General features: G+C 28.6%; 1 protein-coding gene across 1 annotated transcript; it reads right to left on the bottom strand.

Annotated features, from left to right (window-relative positions):
* Positions 1 to 1,958: 1,958 nt before the first annotated feature.
* Positions 1,959 to 16,180, bottom strand: LOC112598448 (mucin-5AC-like). The gene is made up of 4 exons (XM_025344911.1): positions 15,799 to 16,180; positions 5,487 to 5,561; positions 5,324 to 5,376; positions 1,959 to 5,247 (listed from the first exon to the last, which is right to left on the bottom strand). The coding sequence occupies exons 2-4, from the start codon at positions 5,533 to 5,535 to the stop codon at positions 2,650 to 2,652; spliced, it is 2,700 nt and encodes an 899-aa protein (XP_025200696.1). The 5' UTR covers positions 5,536 to 5,561; positions 15,799 to 16,180; the 3' UTR covers positions 1,959 to 2,649.
* Positions 16,181 to 19,177: the final 2,997 nt, after the last annotated feature.

The following is a 19,177-nucleotide window of genomic DNA, read 5'->3' as shown; positions in this document are numbered from 1 at the left end:
CCGAGTATATTATTATGTAATATAATTTTATTATTTTACCAAGTTTATTGTGATTTAAAAATATTTCTAGAAACGAAAAAACTATAACATTTTATAAATCTGGCCACTAATAAATATGTATAATTAAATTAGGAAATGGTGAAAATTCGTATCCATAACATTTATAATTTAGAACATTTCTTTTATCCAATTTAGTGGGTTGTTTAGAGACCAACAAAGTTCGAAATTTTTCATGTAGAAATACGTGTGACTTTACGACTATTTATAATCATAATATTTTACGAGTACATCAAATTGAATTCAAATTTATGACACCTAAATGTGCATAACGCATAATCATTTTAGTGTTATACAAGTATATTATTTGCACAATTTAAGCTATTAGTCAAACTTGTGAAAATGTGGATAATATAATTCAAAATGTTTAAACAATATCAATAAACTGATGCTTTTCATAAATCGTCGGTTTTTAATGCATTTTATTGTGGAATCGATGAATCGATATTTTCCTCTATATTCAACTAAACTATTTAAAAAAAAAATTGAGATGCATTATACTTAAGTATTCGATTAAAATCAAAAAAAAAAAAAAAAAAAAATACATACACTATTATAGAATAATAAAATATTTCCTTAATATCAAAGTCACGTTTATAATTGAATTACGTCGTATACAGTATTTATACTTGTATTCTTATGAGATTTCTATTTTTTTGTAAGACTTAAATAGAGATTTACTACATAAAATAGTAATTACTGGTAAGTAAAACAGAACAAATTATATACTTAATACATAATATTATATTCATTTGAAACAATGTGTATTAATTAATAATGAACAAAACTAATTACATGCACATTTTGATTTAAAAATCTAAATATTTAAATCTCTATTAATGAATATACCTATTAGTTTTTAATTTATAAGGCGCTTATATAAATTATCATTAAAATTTGAATTGTATTTTACATCTATATTTGCTCATTGTATTAGTTTTTTTAATATTTGAGTATTTAATATTATAAACAATATTATTTCAATTTAAAAATACAGGTCTATTATTTTAAATTATATAAGGTATTAGAAATGTTAACTTCAAATTAATAATTAATAAATACATATTTAATTTATTAATATGTTAGATTATATATAATATTATATACCTATAATTAAAACTTTAGTTTTACAATTATGTCAATAATATTATTTAAATATAATAATTAATAACATCTTAAAGCACTTACCAATATTAAATTAATTTTTAAATGTATATCTTATACATATTTTATTTAAATATTTTAAAATGTTTTAGAGTTAAATTGTATATTCTATATATGTACTGCAAGTTTTCAGAGTTAAAATACTCATGTTTTTTTCTTTAGTCAGTAACTGTGCATATATCAAATTCTTAGTAACAAAGTAAACTAAAATATGATAATATATTGTAATAATATTAATTAGTAATAACATTGCCTGAAATTAGTTTAAATAACTTTGGTATAATAAAAAATATAAATAAATATTTTGACTAAAATCTATATAATATCTATTTTTACGGAACATTTTAATTGTAGTTTTCATTTAAATTACTCATTTTCTATACAATATTATTGTATTTCAGTTTGAATATAAATGCTGTTGAAAAAGTAAAAATATAATAGACATATATAATATCTATGTATGAATTATCAATAATTTAAGCATAAAAATAATTTAAAAACATCATAATAAATTTAATTATACATATTTTCACTTATTAATGTATATTTATTTGTATATAGCAAATTGTACATTTAAATTTGGATATTATTATTTCCAAAATGTATCGTACATATTATGACTAAAATGAATATACGATTAACAATTGTAATATGTTTTTATTATTCAAATAAATAAGTGTAAATAGATACATATTATAATAATAAAAAAAAAATTAAATACAAAACTATGTGTAAAAACTATAAATATAATTTTTTATGTACAAAAAATGTTTAGAAAAAAAAACCTACTCACTACAATAATAATGTCACAACGAAATATTAATCAGATAGTGTTATAAATTACAATTTATATTTAGAGGAGAGTGGTTTAAGATGAGACTACCTATAACGAGTATAGAAATGTGTACCTAACCTAATATTATGTCGTAGTAAAAATGTATAGATTGGCGACGACGGTGACACGCAATAACGATATTTAAAATTATGGTATTGAATTACACAAAAACCTAGAAATATCCGATCATTCAATACGAGTACACGCAGGTTCCGGTGAATATACAAGCAGTAATATTATGAAAGCCATTGACATGAATCAAAGATGTGAATAGTTACGAAAATCTATAATATTGACATCGGTACTAAACCATTGATACACTACAAATCAAGTACTTCGATCGTTCGTTTATAAATCTATAAATATAAATAGGTAGATATAATATGAAATATAGGGCCGATGGCCGACGTATTTACATAAATGCGTAAATCTGCGTCGTTTGGTCGGATATTTCTCGTCTTAAGCACCTGCAGTAGAGCATGACTGTTCCAATAATTTATTATTTTATTAATATTATATTATAAAATTACGTGTTGAGCTGCTATACGTATATAAATATATCTATTATATATGTATATAATTAGTATCGGTGATCATCGCCTTTCGTTGTGATGCCGTTTGCTGGTCATCGACGACTGGAAGAACGATTCGATGGGCAACAACGGTCTGTCGGCCACGTACGAAGTGTGATACTTGTGTCTCGGTGCCACCGGAGTTACCGCGACCGTGGTTGCGACGTAGTCTACGTCTTCGGAAGACGCTGCGTCCATCGCTTCAGAAGCGTTATCATCGATCGGAGACACGGACGAACTCCTCCTGAGCGCGTTGTGCTCTTCGGCCGCCGCCACCGTAGCCGACTGCACCGCGGCCGTCCTGATGGTCGGCACCGTCCGCCGTTTGGCCGAGTACACTGCCGGTCTAGTAGGCTCCGTGGCCGCCGGTTCGCCACCGTCGTCCGCCACTGCCACCGTTGCCGCCGAATCGGTACTCGTTCTCAGCCTGTTGTAGTACTTACCGGGCTTGTATTTGCTCCGATACGCCGCCCGTTCGGTGCTGGTGTCCTGTTGCTGTTGTTGTTGCGGTTCGTTCGTGGTAGACGTCGTCGATGTGCCAGCCTTGTACCGGTTGGGCCGGACTCGCGGTTTGTAGGACTTCCGGACTGTCGTGTTTGCGGGTTGTTCGACGGTTTCCGGGTCCGTGGGCGCGGGACTCGCGGTGGTCGTCGTCCTCCGTCCTATCGTATACGGCGCTTTCTCCGTACTGGTGGATGTGGTCGTCGTCGTACTGGTCGTGGTTTTATAGTCTTTGATACTGAACCGCGGTCGCGTACCGTTACCGTACTTGGCTTTCGTCTTTGTGCGCACGTCCGACGCCGCAGCCTCGGCAGCACTCGACTGCGATGCGGTCGTGGTCGTTGTAGTAGCCGCGGTCGTGGTCGCCGCAGTCGTGGTCGTGGTGGTCGGCGCCAACGTCACTCGATCAGGCACGTTTTCATACTCGACTGCCGGGTACGGTTCTTTAGGTCTAGACGACGGCAAAGGTTTCTTTTTCTTAAATTTGTTCACTGACACCGGAACCGGTCGTTCTTCTCTGACGGGCGCGTAGGTCGTCAACGCCTCCGTCGTCGTCGAAACAGCCACCGTTTCATAATCCTGGTGTAGTTGTTGGTATTTTTGTCGCGGACGGTAGTCCTGTTGGTGTTCTTGTAACTGCAATTGCTGGCGATTAGGGACAGCGTACTCGTCGTAGTCGTCCGGCACGGCAGTAGTCGTCGAGGTAGTCGTCGTCGTCGTCGTCGTCGTCGGTTTTCGTTTGCGCGTTGTTTTTGGTGCAACCGTGGTAGTGGTAGTGGTTGAGGTCGACATCGGTTTGGTAGAGCTTTTTAGTATATCATAATGTTCGCTGGACTCGTTCTCGTCCTGTTCCTCGTGAGCGTCGTACTCTGATGAACCACCCGCCGCCGCTGCCGCTGCCTTAAAGTACGGCGCCTTCGGACGGCCGTTCACAGGTTGTTGGTGACCTAATGTAACCGGTGTGGGCAAAAATGCAGGCAGCGCGTTGACTTCCTTCACTGGGAATATCCGATAAAGCTCTTCGTTTTTGGGCGACGGTGTCTGGTACTTGCTGAACGGCCTGGTCGCTGGGTGTGTGAACGAAGTTGGCAAGTCTACAGTAACCGGTCGGGTTGGTTGGCCACTGTGTTCCTGACCGAACCGCATCTCTGTACCTACATTCAAGTTTTGCACATACTGATTGGGTTTTATAAAAACGTTTTGATCTCCACTCGTCTGTTCAAATGGTCGTGCAAAATTCGAGATTTGAGGGTATAAATTTTGATTTTTAACGTGACCTGGGTATTTTTGGAAGTGCGTCGACGATCCTCCTTCTGTAGAAGATATGTATTCCTGTTGTTGTGGCGGTGATGGTTGTTGTTGTTGTTGTTGTTGTTGTTGTTGTTGGTGATGGTGATGGTGATGATGTTGTTTATGTGGTTGTTGTATTGAATCCAAGGGGTTCACTAAATAAGGTTTTGGCCGTTGTTCCGCGTACACCTGTTTGTTATTACCCTGTGGTCTCGGAAAAATATGATCATTGGACACATAATATGACGTCAGTCTCTTGGGTGGATCTTGCACGATTGGTAGTTCCTTAAACCCAAAGCTCTTATGGTTATTGTTGTAGTTGTTAGTGCTGGGGTTGTTATTGTTATTATTGGGATTGTTGTTGATATTATGGAATTGGAAGTTTTGATAGAATTGCGGAGGTGGTTGCAATGGTGGTGGCTTTTGATAGTTTTGAGGATGACGTTGTTGAGCGTTGAACACTACAATTGCGGGAGGCTTTTGGTCTTCTGGTTCGTTGTAGTCATTCTGTTGAAAACGCCGATCGTTAGTCTCTTCGTAATGTCTATCAAAGTTGTAGCTAGGCCTGAAGTTTAAAGTGTGTGCTGGTTCTCGTGCTTCAATTGTTGCGTGACCGAACTCGCTAAAAGAACCTAGTATAGTGGGCGGTGGTTGAGCGAACACTTCAATTTTGTTAGAAGCCGCTGGTTGTTGGTTAACCGGTCGATTAGTATACCGGACAGGTGGCGTTATATGAACAACTTGTGAAAATCCATTGTTGATTCTGGTTGACCTTTTATCAATACCGGATACCGGTACCCAGTCATCTTGCAAATCGTTAGAGAAAACCTAAACAATTAATAAATACGTGAAACATGGAAACAAAAAATAATTTTTCAATACAATTAAACAAATTTTTACTTACGTTATTTTCCTTGGGCAAATAGAAATGTTCACCTCTAACAAACAAAATAAATCCTGCAAGAAATAATTAGTATTAATGATGTATCTAATATTCTAATAATTATAAATTATTATAAGCTCATAGATAATTAAATTATTTTCAAAACTTTGAAACAAATATTTACCTAAAAGGATATTCAAAGAAATCAAACAAATAGATGTTCTTACACTCATTGTTCAGTCGTAAAACCCATTTACTCCTAAAATACATACAAAAATCATACATTAAAAACATTTATATAATTTTACCTTCACGACGTAAATACATAGATTAAAATTAAGAACGTGTAATTATTAATATTTTAAGCATCATTAATTCAGTCATTCAATACTTATACAGATACGTAAATTATAATTCATCGGAGTATTCAAGTGTATTTACTTTCTACTCATTACATCACATAGTTTAGTACTGATAAATTTTATTTACAACAAAACTTTTTATTTTTTATTTTTAATACATAAAAATAATAATAATAATAATCATTTATAGTTGATAAATCTTAGTTCACATATTACTATATTATATAGTACTAAAATGTAAACCAAATAAGAAGAAAAATCAATTTTAGCTTATTATTTACAAATAATTTACTAAGGGCAAATTGACAGAGATTATAATCCTAAAACCCCAAAATTAAATAATTCATTTGATATCATTGAAAAAAGTTATATTTTTCTTAATTAGATTATAAACTATTCAATTTACTCATTTCTGATTAATGGTAAAACGTTAAGCAATAACAAATACAATGAGTTTTCAAATTTATTTCAGAGGGGAGGGTATTTCTTTTTCTAATTCTATATATTATGTAAAATATAGACTAATATATAAATTAAATAATTGCTATTAATCATTTAGCTACAAAAATATAAAAATACACATAAAAGACAAAAATTTAATGTAATTATAGATCGATTACTTAATGTTGAAAATATTTAAATAATTATAAATATACGTATTATAAAGTTAACACTTATATATACTATAATAAATTTTCCTAATAGAGTGAAAATGTTAAATACTTCTTAAGTATTAAACTATACAAGTGAAATTATAACACCGATTTAATGACAAAAATGTATTATTAGTTGCATACTTCACATTTAATAAGGAGCTCACAATAAAATTAATATTATACGTTTTTATTTAATTATTTAATAATTTAATGTATCTCAATAAGTACAATGTTTTAATTTTAAAAAAATCATTAAATCCAACTTAATTGAAAATATAATACATTTTATATTAGACAAGAACATAATAAGCATACAACTCATAAGGCCAGACAGTTTTTAATTAATATTACTAAAATGTGAGTTATCTTCTATCTGATTCTATGTTAGAGAGTTTTCACAGAGGTAGACTTCCCTTTGTAAACATTTTTTTGTTTAAAAAAAAAAAGAAAATGTCATTTACACTAAATCATTTTTTGATTTAGAAGTTAAAAAATTCATAACACTTTCTCTAAAAATAGTAATTAATAGATAACAGATTGTATCATTATACGAGTAGTAGTATTATTTATTTTTGAAAAATTTTCTACGATCAAGTATTATCTTATTAAAAGACGATTTTTAAGATTTTAAAAATTATCTTTAAATTTTTTTTTATTTTAGAACTCTCAGTATCTTTGAATAATTTTAAACTTATGAAACATACGTTATAACGTATAGTGTGTGTGGTTTTTTTTTTTTAACTTTACAGCGTCATGTATAAAATTAATTTCCCAATATTTGGCTCGAATAATTTCCGAAACTTCTAAAACTACATTCGATATAAAAATGGTTTTTTTGTATTTTTTAAATAATTTTTCAAAGAAGAACATTGACATGGTAATTCTACCGATTTATAATTTTAATTTGTCATTAATATTATTACTATGATTAATTATAAATATAAAAAAAATAGATGTATTTTATTTTCTGCTTTTCCGACGAAACAATTGAATAATTTACTGATTATTTTTTCTCAGAATTGTTCTAAATGTTATTAACAATGTGTTCACTCTCAGTGTTATAATTTACAAGATTAGATTTCAAAATAAGTTATATATGGGTGTAATGCTATTGGCTTAGATAATTATTGTAAGATGTTCAGTAATTTTGTAGGTAATAAATAAAATATTATAACTGCGTATTCTGAATGAAATTGAATTTTATTTGTGTCCATTATATTGTAGGTACATTTGTACATATATAAGTATAATTCTCACTATTATTTATTTTATTATTCATCCGTGTTTATGATTTAAGTAGTCTGCCCAGCGCATTAGTGTCCATTTTGACGGTATTTCTAAACAATTCAAATTTATATCAACGTTTTTCCATCGACAAAAAACAAAATTTCATTTCCTGTTCTTTTGTCTTTTTACTTAACAGTAGAATGTGTCATTTTACATTTATCTAGTCAAAACAGTTCCACGTACGATCGTAAAAAAAAAGGAAAGTATATGACACAATAAAACATGTAAAATTCACGTTTATTGGTAATTTCGCATTTGTTTTTTTTTTTTATTGTTAATAAGTAATAACCCATTGCAGACGACAATAATATTATTTAATACGCACTTACGTCTTACATACGTTAAAATTGTACATATAAACGTTGTCATTCAAACGTTGAAACGTCAATTGAAATTGCTTATTCAACTCTATTATATTACCATATACGTATTGAATAGTATAATACTACATAATATTATGATTTTTTACGATAATTCATTGAATATAACCAAACTGACAAGCACAGAATAATAACAGCAAGAAAATATGGAAAATTCACCAACACATATAAGTAGGAATTATGTATAGACATTTATTGTGAGTAATTTATTACTGTACAATTTATATCTAAATGACTAAATACATACAAGACTATTGTTTTTCTTTCTATTATTTTCTTTAAAACCTAATACCCTTATTATTACCTATTAATTTATAAAACTTTTAAATGATAATACGATTTACTAATTTTAGTACTTAAACGATAGTCACAAGTTATTTATATACACGGTAGTATATAATATTATATACATACGATGTACTACTACTACACACGCGATCAGCACGACTATTTATAATTTATTTTCATTAACAGTTTCTAAATGTATGCCATTGATCTCAGCTGTATAAAATTAAGTACTTACGTAGGTACCCCACTTACGTCTGCTATCACCTATGAGTACAACTATTCTAGTATTGAATAATCGATGCAAATCTTCCAAACGTTAAGACTCACGTGTAATTCGTATAGTAATTATAGAATAATATTATCTACTCTTGGTTTCGTTAAAGACATAATAAACTATATGTATGAAACATGAATGTGCATAACGTGTCTCGGCCGAGCATAGAATGATCGAAAAGAACGAAAAAAACCGTTAACACGCGCCGCGGCCTTGGATGTCCATACCCAGCGCTCCGACGCAACGTGTACACACGAAATAATTTAATATAATTATCACCGTCATGAGCACGTGGAGACGACGATTAAATTTCAATTGTCTAGGTGCCTAATTTTTACGCTGACTTATGCACAATAATAATATCATATTTACAATCTCGACGCGCCAACGGCTGCGTGTTTGTTTACGCGGCAATTAGATCTACAAAAACAACGTGAAACGCACAACAGCGACCATATGATCTACGAACCGTGATCGCGAATCGCGATAACAATGCAATGGAGTAACAACGCGTATTATTCGTGTTTTTCGGACAATATAATATGTATTATTGTATTATACACGTCGTCACTGGTCGTGTGACTTTTCCCGAGGACGTACGTGTGGAGCGACAGTGATAAGTAAGACTATAATAATATGTAATGGTGTATCGAGGAGAACCGTAACTATGATGTCGCCATGTCGGGGAGTTTACGCATCAATCCCGTTCAAGAGTATTATACACAAGACACAACCACAATGATCATTTATAAGCATACCTTTTACTATACATTTGAATATTAATTTTACATAGTTTTATAATCGAACATAGAAGTAAAAAACCGAAATAATTTGTGTGCTAAATTTTTTCATTGGAATTTATCATCTATTTAATAGCTTTTATGGATAAATATCAGTAGGCTCTCAAAAGTACTTTACATATACATTAAAAAATCAATTTAATATTTATAATTATATCTAAATACTCGTCTGAAAATATTCTAATATTTTTTTTGTTTTAGCAATACCCTAGGCATTTCAAAAATATTGTTTAATTAGTATATAGACGACATAAATTTAGAGCTTATTAGGAACCACAGGATACATGAGAATCGGCGAGGGATCCTAATAACTAATAAGTGATAAATTTATAAGTTTGATTTTTCGACAAGTCGAGCATTTAAAAACATTTAAAATAAATTCAATCACAAATATAAAAATATAATATTTAATACTCTCCGTGAAAGCTTTTCAACATGTGACAAATCCCTATTAAAAACAAAATAATTGAACATTAAAAAGGATTTAACACTAAAATATTCTATGTTCAATTTGGATATTTCATCAATTTATACCGATTACTGACAGTAAAATATACTTTCGAGGCTGTAAAAATTTGACGGTAACCTTAAAAATATTACGATTTATATACGAAAAAAAACTACGATTGAATGTGATTTTCTAAATTCGCGATATCGTATAGTGGGGGTAATACTCTGAAAACGTCGTAGATACACCAATACATTCAATTATTAATTTAAAATGAAGTGATATCGCTACTCGATTGAAATTCCAATAGTACGTCATACGTGCGTGTTTATACTGTTTAACACAAGCACCTCGTGTCGTCTGAGAATGCAATGCACACACATCACATATATATGTATATATATATATTTAACACCAGAATGAAGGTTATGTACACTTTCACTTGCCAATCGCTGTGACATTGACCTTCCGATGCTCAAAAAAAAAACTCTCACGCCGTAATGTTTACATCGGGTTTTTTCGCTCCCTGGTACAATTTATAACGTAAAAGAATATATACCTATACGTCATTACAATAGTTTATTATAATAACAACTTACAATTACACGTAATGCAAATCCACAGAAGTACACAGCATATAAGTGTATTGAACACGGTATAGTATCCTCTACAGTACGTCAATACTATTCGGGACAATCAACTGGCGAACATACTCAGCATAATTTTTTTAATTTATTCAAATTATAATTTTTTTAAATTTTTAAATTTTTTTTAAGGCCATATTTTTAAAATTTTTTAATTTACCCTCATATCTTTCAAACCCATTACCATTACCATATAAGTAATAAGTTTACTTAGAAATTCTAAGAATCAAATTTTGAATAACCGTATTATGGAAGAAGAAAGATATAAGAATGCTTAATAAATCACCCTATAAATCAGCTACTACATAAGTGTTTCATGTCGTAACTAAAAAACTGAAAACACTCATAGATTCAAACATTTGATGCTGGTAATACATTATGATTAATTTGTTTCACATTAGTACATTTAATATGTATACGTTAAAACTATTATAAGTACTGTAAAACTTATCACTGACAATGATTGAACGAGTATAATTATTAAAACTTGTATATTAAGTAACTTAAATCTCAATTACTACCCTAAACTATATTCAATCCTAATTTGGATTTGTTCATAAAGTGTTGCCATTGGATGGCTGTTTTTTTCACGAGTGACCAAGTTATAATGAATACCTGCAGAAATGCTTATTATATAATATTTTATTACAGATTATTTGTTAGATTATTAAAATTTAAAAAATATATAATATATAAATAAAAATATGGTTACATTATGGATCAAATATTTTATTTGAACAATAGAAATAATTTATGTCAAGTATAAATAAAGTTATAAAATTTCAAAAATATAATCGAATAGATAACTTATAAATTTTTTTTTTTATCAAATATATCGAACATAATATATAGTAATATTAGGTATTAAATATTAAATTAGATACGTATCTATTAAAGTTTGTTCATTGCCATTTTATACAATAACAAAATTAAATCCTTCAAATGGTGTAGAATACGAATGAGCACGATTTAAAATGTACACAACGTTGATGTATTTCTAAACCAAAACATAAATACAAAAAGTATATATTAAGTATATAAATAATGAAAAACGACAGAAGAATAGTGGTTTCACTTAAAATTAAATAAAAACGTGCATCGTGTATTAATAGTAGATACGCATTATTTATCTTGCGCACTAAGCATACGTATACACTCGCACACTATATTGATTGAAATGCCAATCGACGAATTTCAGTGATTTTCTAAAGTGACAATAATTTTCACCTTGTTCTATATCCAACGTGGATTGAATATGTATTCGGACATCCTGGTCACGTAAATTCAACGGTGTGGCCATAACGACAAAATTATACTTCAAATTTATGTCAAGGGATCCGCAAAGACCTCGTGTTTTCGATTAATTACATTGCAATATAATATTAAACATATTAATATTTTGTTTGTTGTATCGATATTTCATATATATGGATAGAAATTACAATTTACAAAGTAAGTAATTTTTAAGCAACTATTCGATCTCGTTAGCTTTCACCGCAGAAATTCTACGCATATACTTAACACTTAATACATGAATCGGCGTTAACATAGTATAGCGGATTCGTCGAAGGTTTATTCAAAACAATCCTGACGTTCAGAGGGACTCGTGAAGTTATAACTGACTCGCAAATTATAGTATCACGGACGCACGTTGTTAAATTAAAGAGTAGAATACAGTTTATGATTAACGTTATTTTTATAAAATTTCACACTTAGCTTTTCTTTTTTATTGTAGAACATCTAAACCTTATATTAACCCAAATGTTGAAACGTGTAAAATAAATATTGATATTTTAACAGCTAGGTACAAATATAAACGTGAGCAGTATTTTATAGTTTATACATAGAGTGTTAGAATATTGAATGCATATCGATTATCTATGTACGTATAATATTATGAATAGAAATTGTGTTAAAAATAAAATTAAGAATTTCCGATATCAATTTTTACTTATTTAAAAGGTTGAAAAACTTTTAATAAAAGCATATTACGTATTACGCGAAAAAAATCATTTAGTTTATTATTTTGTATTCTTTATATACACTCTCATTGTATTTGCTTACGTTTTATTATGTGGTTTTCAGCGCCTAAAATTGTTTGAATTTCGTACCATATTAATACAACTAAAATCAAATAGTATTTTAAATATAATTACTACCTGGTATCGTTCAAATAAAATAATATTTGTATACATTTTATTTTTTAATACTCTAATGAATTTTCATACTGACCTATGGTCGTACCTTCTTATAATATATATTGTACACACGTTTTAGACTCTACAAGTAGTTGTTATGTTACATAGTTTTTGTCTCAGAAATTATTTTAACAGTCACGATATGTTAAAATTGAACTGTACGGCAATGTTTTCATAAGAAGCTCAATCGCTGATTAGAGGCAATGACGACAGACAGGAATTAACTATATTAATTGTTACCAAATAATTACAACGATGATTATACGTATTCACTAAAAAAATATAATAATAGGTAGTCATTCGTAGATGCAAATGGCTAAATGCAATATATTTACTTTACCGTTTCACAGAGAATAGGATTTGCTTCTTAGAACGGAACGAAGTAAATTAGTATTAGATAATTTATGCAGTCACGTATTAAGCATTCGAATAGTTAGGTAATGAAAATAATTAAGTAGGCATGATAAGAAACCGTAATTTTAATTTAAAACAAATTTGATGTAACTTATTATTATATTTTATATTATTTAGATGAATCTAAAGATTAATTTATACGTAGGTACAATAGTGATTTAAAATTTAAATTAGATTAAGTGTATTTTTAATAAGACAAATGTACCATGTTGATGTCTAAATAAACATTTATATACTTAATTTAAAAACTTTTGTTTAGATATATTTAAAAAATCTTTTTTTATTTAATTGTTATCAAATTTTAATTTTAAATTATTTTGTTCACATATTTATTGATTTTAAATATAATATTTATAGCAAAATCTTCTACTTATCTAATTTAGGATTTTAATAATAGTTATAATATAATTTATACATATCATTATCTTGTGTATTAAATATTTTCATTCAAATTATTCAATGTGAAAAAATAAATTATTAAAACTAATTATAAGTCAAATAAATAAAAAGTAATAAACTGACAGATATATATCCAACATTAAGTATATTATATATATTATTTATACAAAAATTAATTCCACATTATTTACAAAAATGATAAGTGTTTTGTTAATGATTTTCCATTATCATCACATTTTTATTAAAACTCTTAAACCTTATTTTTTATTAAATATAGGTATCAGAAATAAAATTGCCAAATTTAACAGTGTGGATTGTACCTATTTCTTGACAAGCTGGTAACAAATGATCGGATTTGACATACGAAACGATAATATCTAAAAATTATCGGAAATTTTAACTCATATATTAAACATATAAAAATAAATTCTAAAAAAGGAAGATCGAATCCGTGATCATCTTTTCCTGATATATAATATGCATGATGACACGGTAATTATACCATAGGATAATTAAGTATACTATATTGTCTATTTACATAATATTGCATAGTTATGTATATATACATTCGTGTATTTCTAATCGTCATAACGTCTATTAAGTATTATGTATAATGTTACATATAAGTATAATATGAATACACCTCCAAATTTTGATATAATATAAAAACTGAAATAATTGACCGAAAATAATAAGCAACCGCAAAAATTATATAGTTATTTCTTAGCTTATTTATTTTGTGTAAATTAGATTCTAAATAACCAATTCATTTATATAACAAAAATAAAGTGATCTCTAATCAAGAAGATGTGTAGTAGGATAATTTTTTATTTTTTAATCCGTATTTCCTATGTACGACACAGTACGGTGATTTTCTTATATTTCGTAACAAATCTATATAGCATATAGGTAGATAGTAGATACTATATAAGTATAGTACGATAATATTATTATTTTAAGGCTTACCTAATCGTTAATAGTATTAAAAATGTATATTTTTAAATAGATACCTTCCTAAATATTCAATTTTAAAAATAACTTGTTTTTATTATGATCAATGTTGCAATATAAAATATCTACAAAATAAAATATTTTATTATTTTTTTTTTTTTTTTAAATAGGTATTTTTTTTCATTTTAACTCTAGTACTATGTAATATTACTTGAATAATAATAAATAAAATATAAATAAGTAATTGTATTTTTTTTTTTAAATTCGTTTGTTTAAAAAAATTAATTTAAGTTTATGAAGATAATTGACTTTTTATCAACTCATATAACTTTTTGACTATTTTCTTTCCATTAATTCTTATGAGATTATCGTTATACTTTTCTGTTTTAAGGTTGCAAAGGATACGTGTAAGTCAATGAATAGAAGGCTAAAATTATTTCTACTCAACTTTAAATTCTAAACTTCTAGAACCGGAACATTTGTGATCGATCCAATAAATTAAAAGATAATTTTTTTAGCAATAATTTTCTTCACCAGTTATTTTATTAGTTTTTAACTACTATTGAGTCTTATCATAATTCATAGCATAACGTCTGAAATTTTAAAACAGGAAAGTAATTATTGGTATTAGTTTAGGAACTTCTATGAAAAAAAGTATAAAATAATATAGACAATTTGAAATAAATATATATTATTTTGGTACAATTTATTCAGTTCAGAAATATCATAAAAACTGTTACAACCATAAAAAACTTTCAACGATTAATTTATTATTAATCGACGCCTTGTTCCTACAATCACCGAGAAAACCTGAAGAAAGTTTAGATGATTGATTACTTGGCGAGTGACTTAATTAGAAAATATATAATAAATCATAATATTATGTTTGATATTTTCGTTTCTTAATCTAAATATTCTTATATGGAAGAGAATAAAACAACTAACAAACTATATATATATATATATATATATATTGGTCTTTGCTATTACCTTATTAAATTTAACAATATTTAATGTAATAATGCCTGTTCGATGACACACAGAAGCAAATTAGCAAAAGGCACGAGTTTTCGAGGATACAATTCGGGCGAAAGTGTTAATCCACTTGAATTCTACATGCAGTAAAATTATTAACAAATAAGTTTTCACTTTTATTACTATGTATTTCATTTAACCCGTTCTATAAACATATACAATTACAATAAAAATATTATATTATTATATTATAATATATAAAAATATAATTTTGTATACATAAAACCCATACACTGCATGAATTGTTGACGTTTATTATACTGTTATATATTTTTATTTAATAGCGTATAGATAGAATAGATCAGTTCTATCTTTTCTATTAGATAGAAGAATAAAATATCAATAAAGTTGTAGACTTACTTGAGAAAGAATGTTGAAGTACAACTTCGGGCGTATCACCGACAGTTCTGTGGTTTGAACGTATGATATATATATTATATTAATCCAATTAAAGGGTAGACGAAAAGTATAAACGGCGCACTGCCACGAAGTTCAATCGAGCTGAGCGCAAGACAAAATGAAAAGATTAAAAATCTAAAACATCAAAAAAAGGAGAAAAACCGTAAACCGTGGTCTTCGTCGCGTGGACTGTAAGTACAACGGTACAAAATACGCGGAATGCGATGGGAATGATCGACACTATAACGATAATGACGGTTATAGTTATAGTAAAAAATAATAATCAAGTGCAGTAGCGTGCGCGTGCGTTGCCGGCGACAAGTCGAATGAACGAAATCGAATGTGGGTTTATTGGTCGGTTTCCGATGTGTATACGGCGGTGGCGGCAGCAAAAGAAAGTAGGCTACTCGTGGCACTGTATATTGCTGGTACTTGGAGTGTGCCTAACAACAAAACGACACGGAGGACTCGTGTACCCTTTCCATTCTTCTTTGAGATCCACAATGTATATATATATATATATATATATATATGTAAATAATATATATGTATGAATGTATGTATGTATATATGTATATATGTATGTATGTATGTTGAAATACGCCTGATTCGTCCTGAGAATATATAGTCTAAAGACGCGTGGTAAGTCTTTAAAAAAATTATTTTTCAGAACCTTGCAAGTCCATCATTGTTTTGTCGAAGAAAATAAACGGATCTCTTGCTATTTCGTAACTGTAATTTACGTAATTTTCATAAGAGCTTTATATAGTTTGCGTCATATCACAAAATTCTTTAAAAACTTTAGAACTTTCTAAAAAAATTTAGTTTGCAGAGATAAGTTGACGAAAATTTAATTATAGGACAATATGGGTTTTACTGATTGCTGAAAAAATCATCGTTTGATGAGAAACTGAACAAATAAGAAAGGATCCGTTTGAAAAAACTCAAAATATTGTAAAAACCATTGATTTCATAGTTTGCTCGGCAGTTCTATAGATATAGGAGTACTGCCATAAAGAAATTTTTCTTTACGGAAACGAGATTGAACAAATATAATTGTCCGTCAGAAACTAAGCACTGATACATAATATTATTCCAGGTGTTTAATATACGTATAATAAACATAGTTATGTGTATATAGTGTAAATATATATCAATTCAACAATAACGACACGTGCCTCGTAGTCTTTATAATGAGTGAAGGGAAGAATTACATGTTGGCATAGGTACGGGTTATCACTATAATACCTATGTCTAACCGGTTCGTCTATTCGTTGTATTCCATTTATTTTATTGAAAATTGCAGCAGTCTGTATTTATATAGGCTATACACACAAATTAAATTTCGGCTCACCACAAAATCGTCAAATATACGTCAGCTAAATTATATTATTGATGTATAAGTTTCAATTATTTGAAAAAGTTGCACCCAAACTCCCATGTTTATCGAATAATAAATTGTAATCGATGTATATTATGGACTCGTTCAAAATTGTTCGAATAAAATAACATTCTAATAATTTTAAAATAACTTTCTAATATTAACTCATGATCAAAATCTAAGGATAATATTATAAAGTACATCTGCGAACCATATTAAAAATGAAATAAAAAACTATCGTATCAAACATATTTGCTATTTCATATATTAATCTTTTATTTTTTAATGTTTTAAATAACTAATTCAAGGAATCGATACATAATATATACTCGTAGCTTAACATCATGAATCAAATCAAATCTGTCAAATAAAGTATGAAAATTTTTTTTATAATTTATGTTATAATAAATATAAATTCAATCATTCATCAATCATTGACGTCTCATATAATAAACATAATATTTTGTATTGAGTTGCGAAAAAGAAATTTTATTATTTATTCAAATTTAATACTTTGCAGCTTGTACGTATAATTACAAAACCACATAATTCCCATTACATGTACTTATTCTTAAACTAATGAATTCACAATTGGGTAAATTCAACCAATCCCAATTTTTTTGCTTATTGATAGAATTAATATCTAATAAACATATAAATTTACGTATATTATTGCTAAATTACAGCGTCCTATCTCACTTTCTGATTCTAAAATTCTCTACCTTGTACAATGTACTTATACCAGTTAGGTGAGGTTTTTTAAATATTTTAGCGTATTTCATATGTGTAAATTATACTTGAAAAGATTTTTATGGTCAATTGAGATGAATCTAGTCCAAAATTGCATAACACCTGTTTGATCATTTCGTTAGTCGTTGCAAACATTTGTACAAATGTGTATCGTTGTCCCCGCGTGATATCTGGACCGAAGAACGAGGACGGTATAAGCGTCTCGGTCGCGAGTTCAATAACCATCCACTATTTCAACGTTCATATTATTGAATAGTTGGATAAATTGACATAGTGATTGCAACTTGCAAAACGTGACGTAAGATATGACGACGTCTTAATCATACATTTCTAGATCTGTACAAAATTAAATTAAAACCGCTTTATTTTACTTCACATAATATATACAACTACATAAATTAAAATACAGCATATGTACCAGTTATATTACATATTAATCACCAGCTATGATCGCTAATACTTATGTACACTAATACAATAAGTCAGTAATACACTATCAATTCATAAAACTGTGTTTGAATATTGAATGTAATACAATAGTTAAATAATATTATGAGTAAATGGGTAATAAAGTTTATTGATTTGTGAATTATATTATTCATATTCATTTATATTATTGTATATATTATATATGTCTAGTTATAGCATGCACAAACATTATTTCTAACTACAATAAAACAAATTATGAATATATAAAACTTCAATATAAAGTAAATATTATTCGTATTTTTACTGTTTGTGTGAAACCTTAACCACTCATATAATGTGATATTTTGATAACTCCATGTTTCTGTATTATTTACAAAAATCAATTCCATCTTACAACTTTTTCTACTTGAATTCCCGAAGTGTTGTTAGATAACATTAGATATCAAGTATTCAAATTACCTATACGATACACACGCACAATGCACATATATAGATATCAAAGAAAATTTAACCAATTTACAATGAAGTGAGTATTATTTAAGTAATAATATATTTATTGAAATACCTAGAAATAACAAAAATCCCAAGCATTCCAGCAATAACAACTTAAAGAGAGTGATATTTAGTTATTAATAATATTCTTTAAATAGATAATTCATTATATTATTTATTGATTTTAATAGCATAAACGAATAGATAAGTAATGCTAATGTTCCTTATCAACTATAATAATTATTGTCGACGTTTTTTCATCAATTAGAGATTAATAAATCTGTCACA

The sequence above is a fragment of the Melanaphis sacchari genome, unplaced genomic scaffold (genome assembly GCF_002803265.2).
Source record: "Melanaphis sacchari strain LSU unplaced genomic scaffold, SCAv2.0 Contig48_pilon_pilon, whole genome shotgun sequence".
In the NCBI taxonomy this organism is placed as follows: Eukaryota; Metazoa; Arthropoda; class Insecta; order Hemiptera; family Aphididae; genus Melanaphis; species Melanaphis sacchari.
Note: the sequence above shows the minus strand (reverse complement) of the source record. Positions and strands in the feature narration are given on the sequence as shown.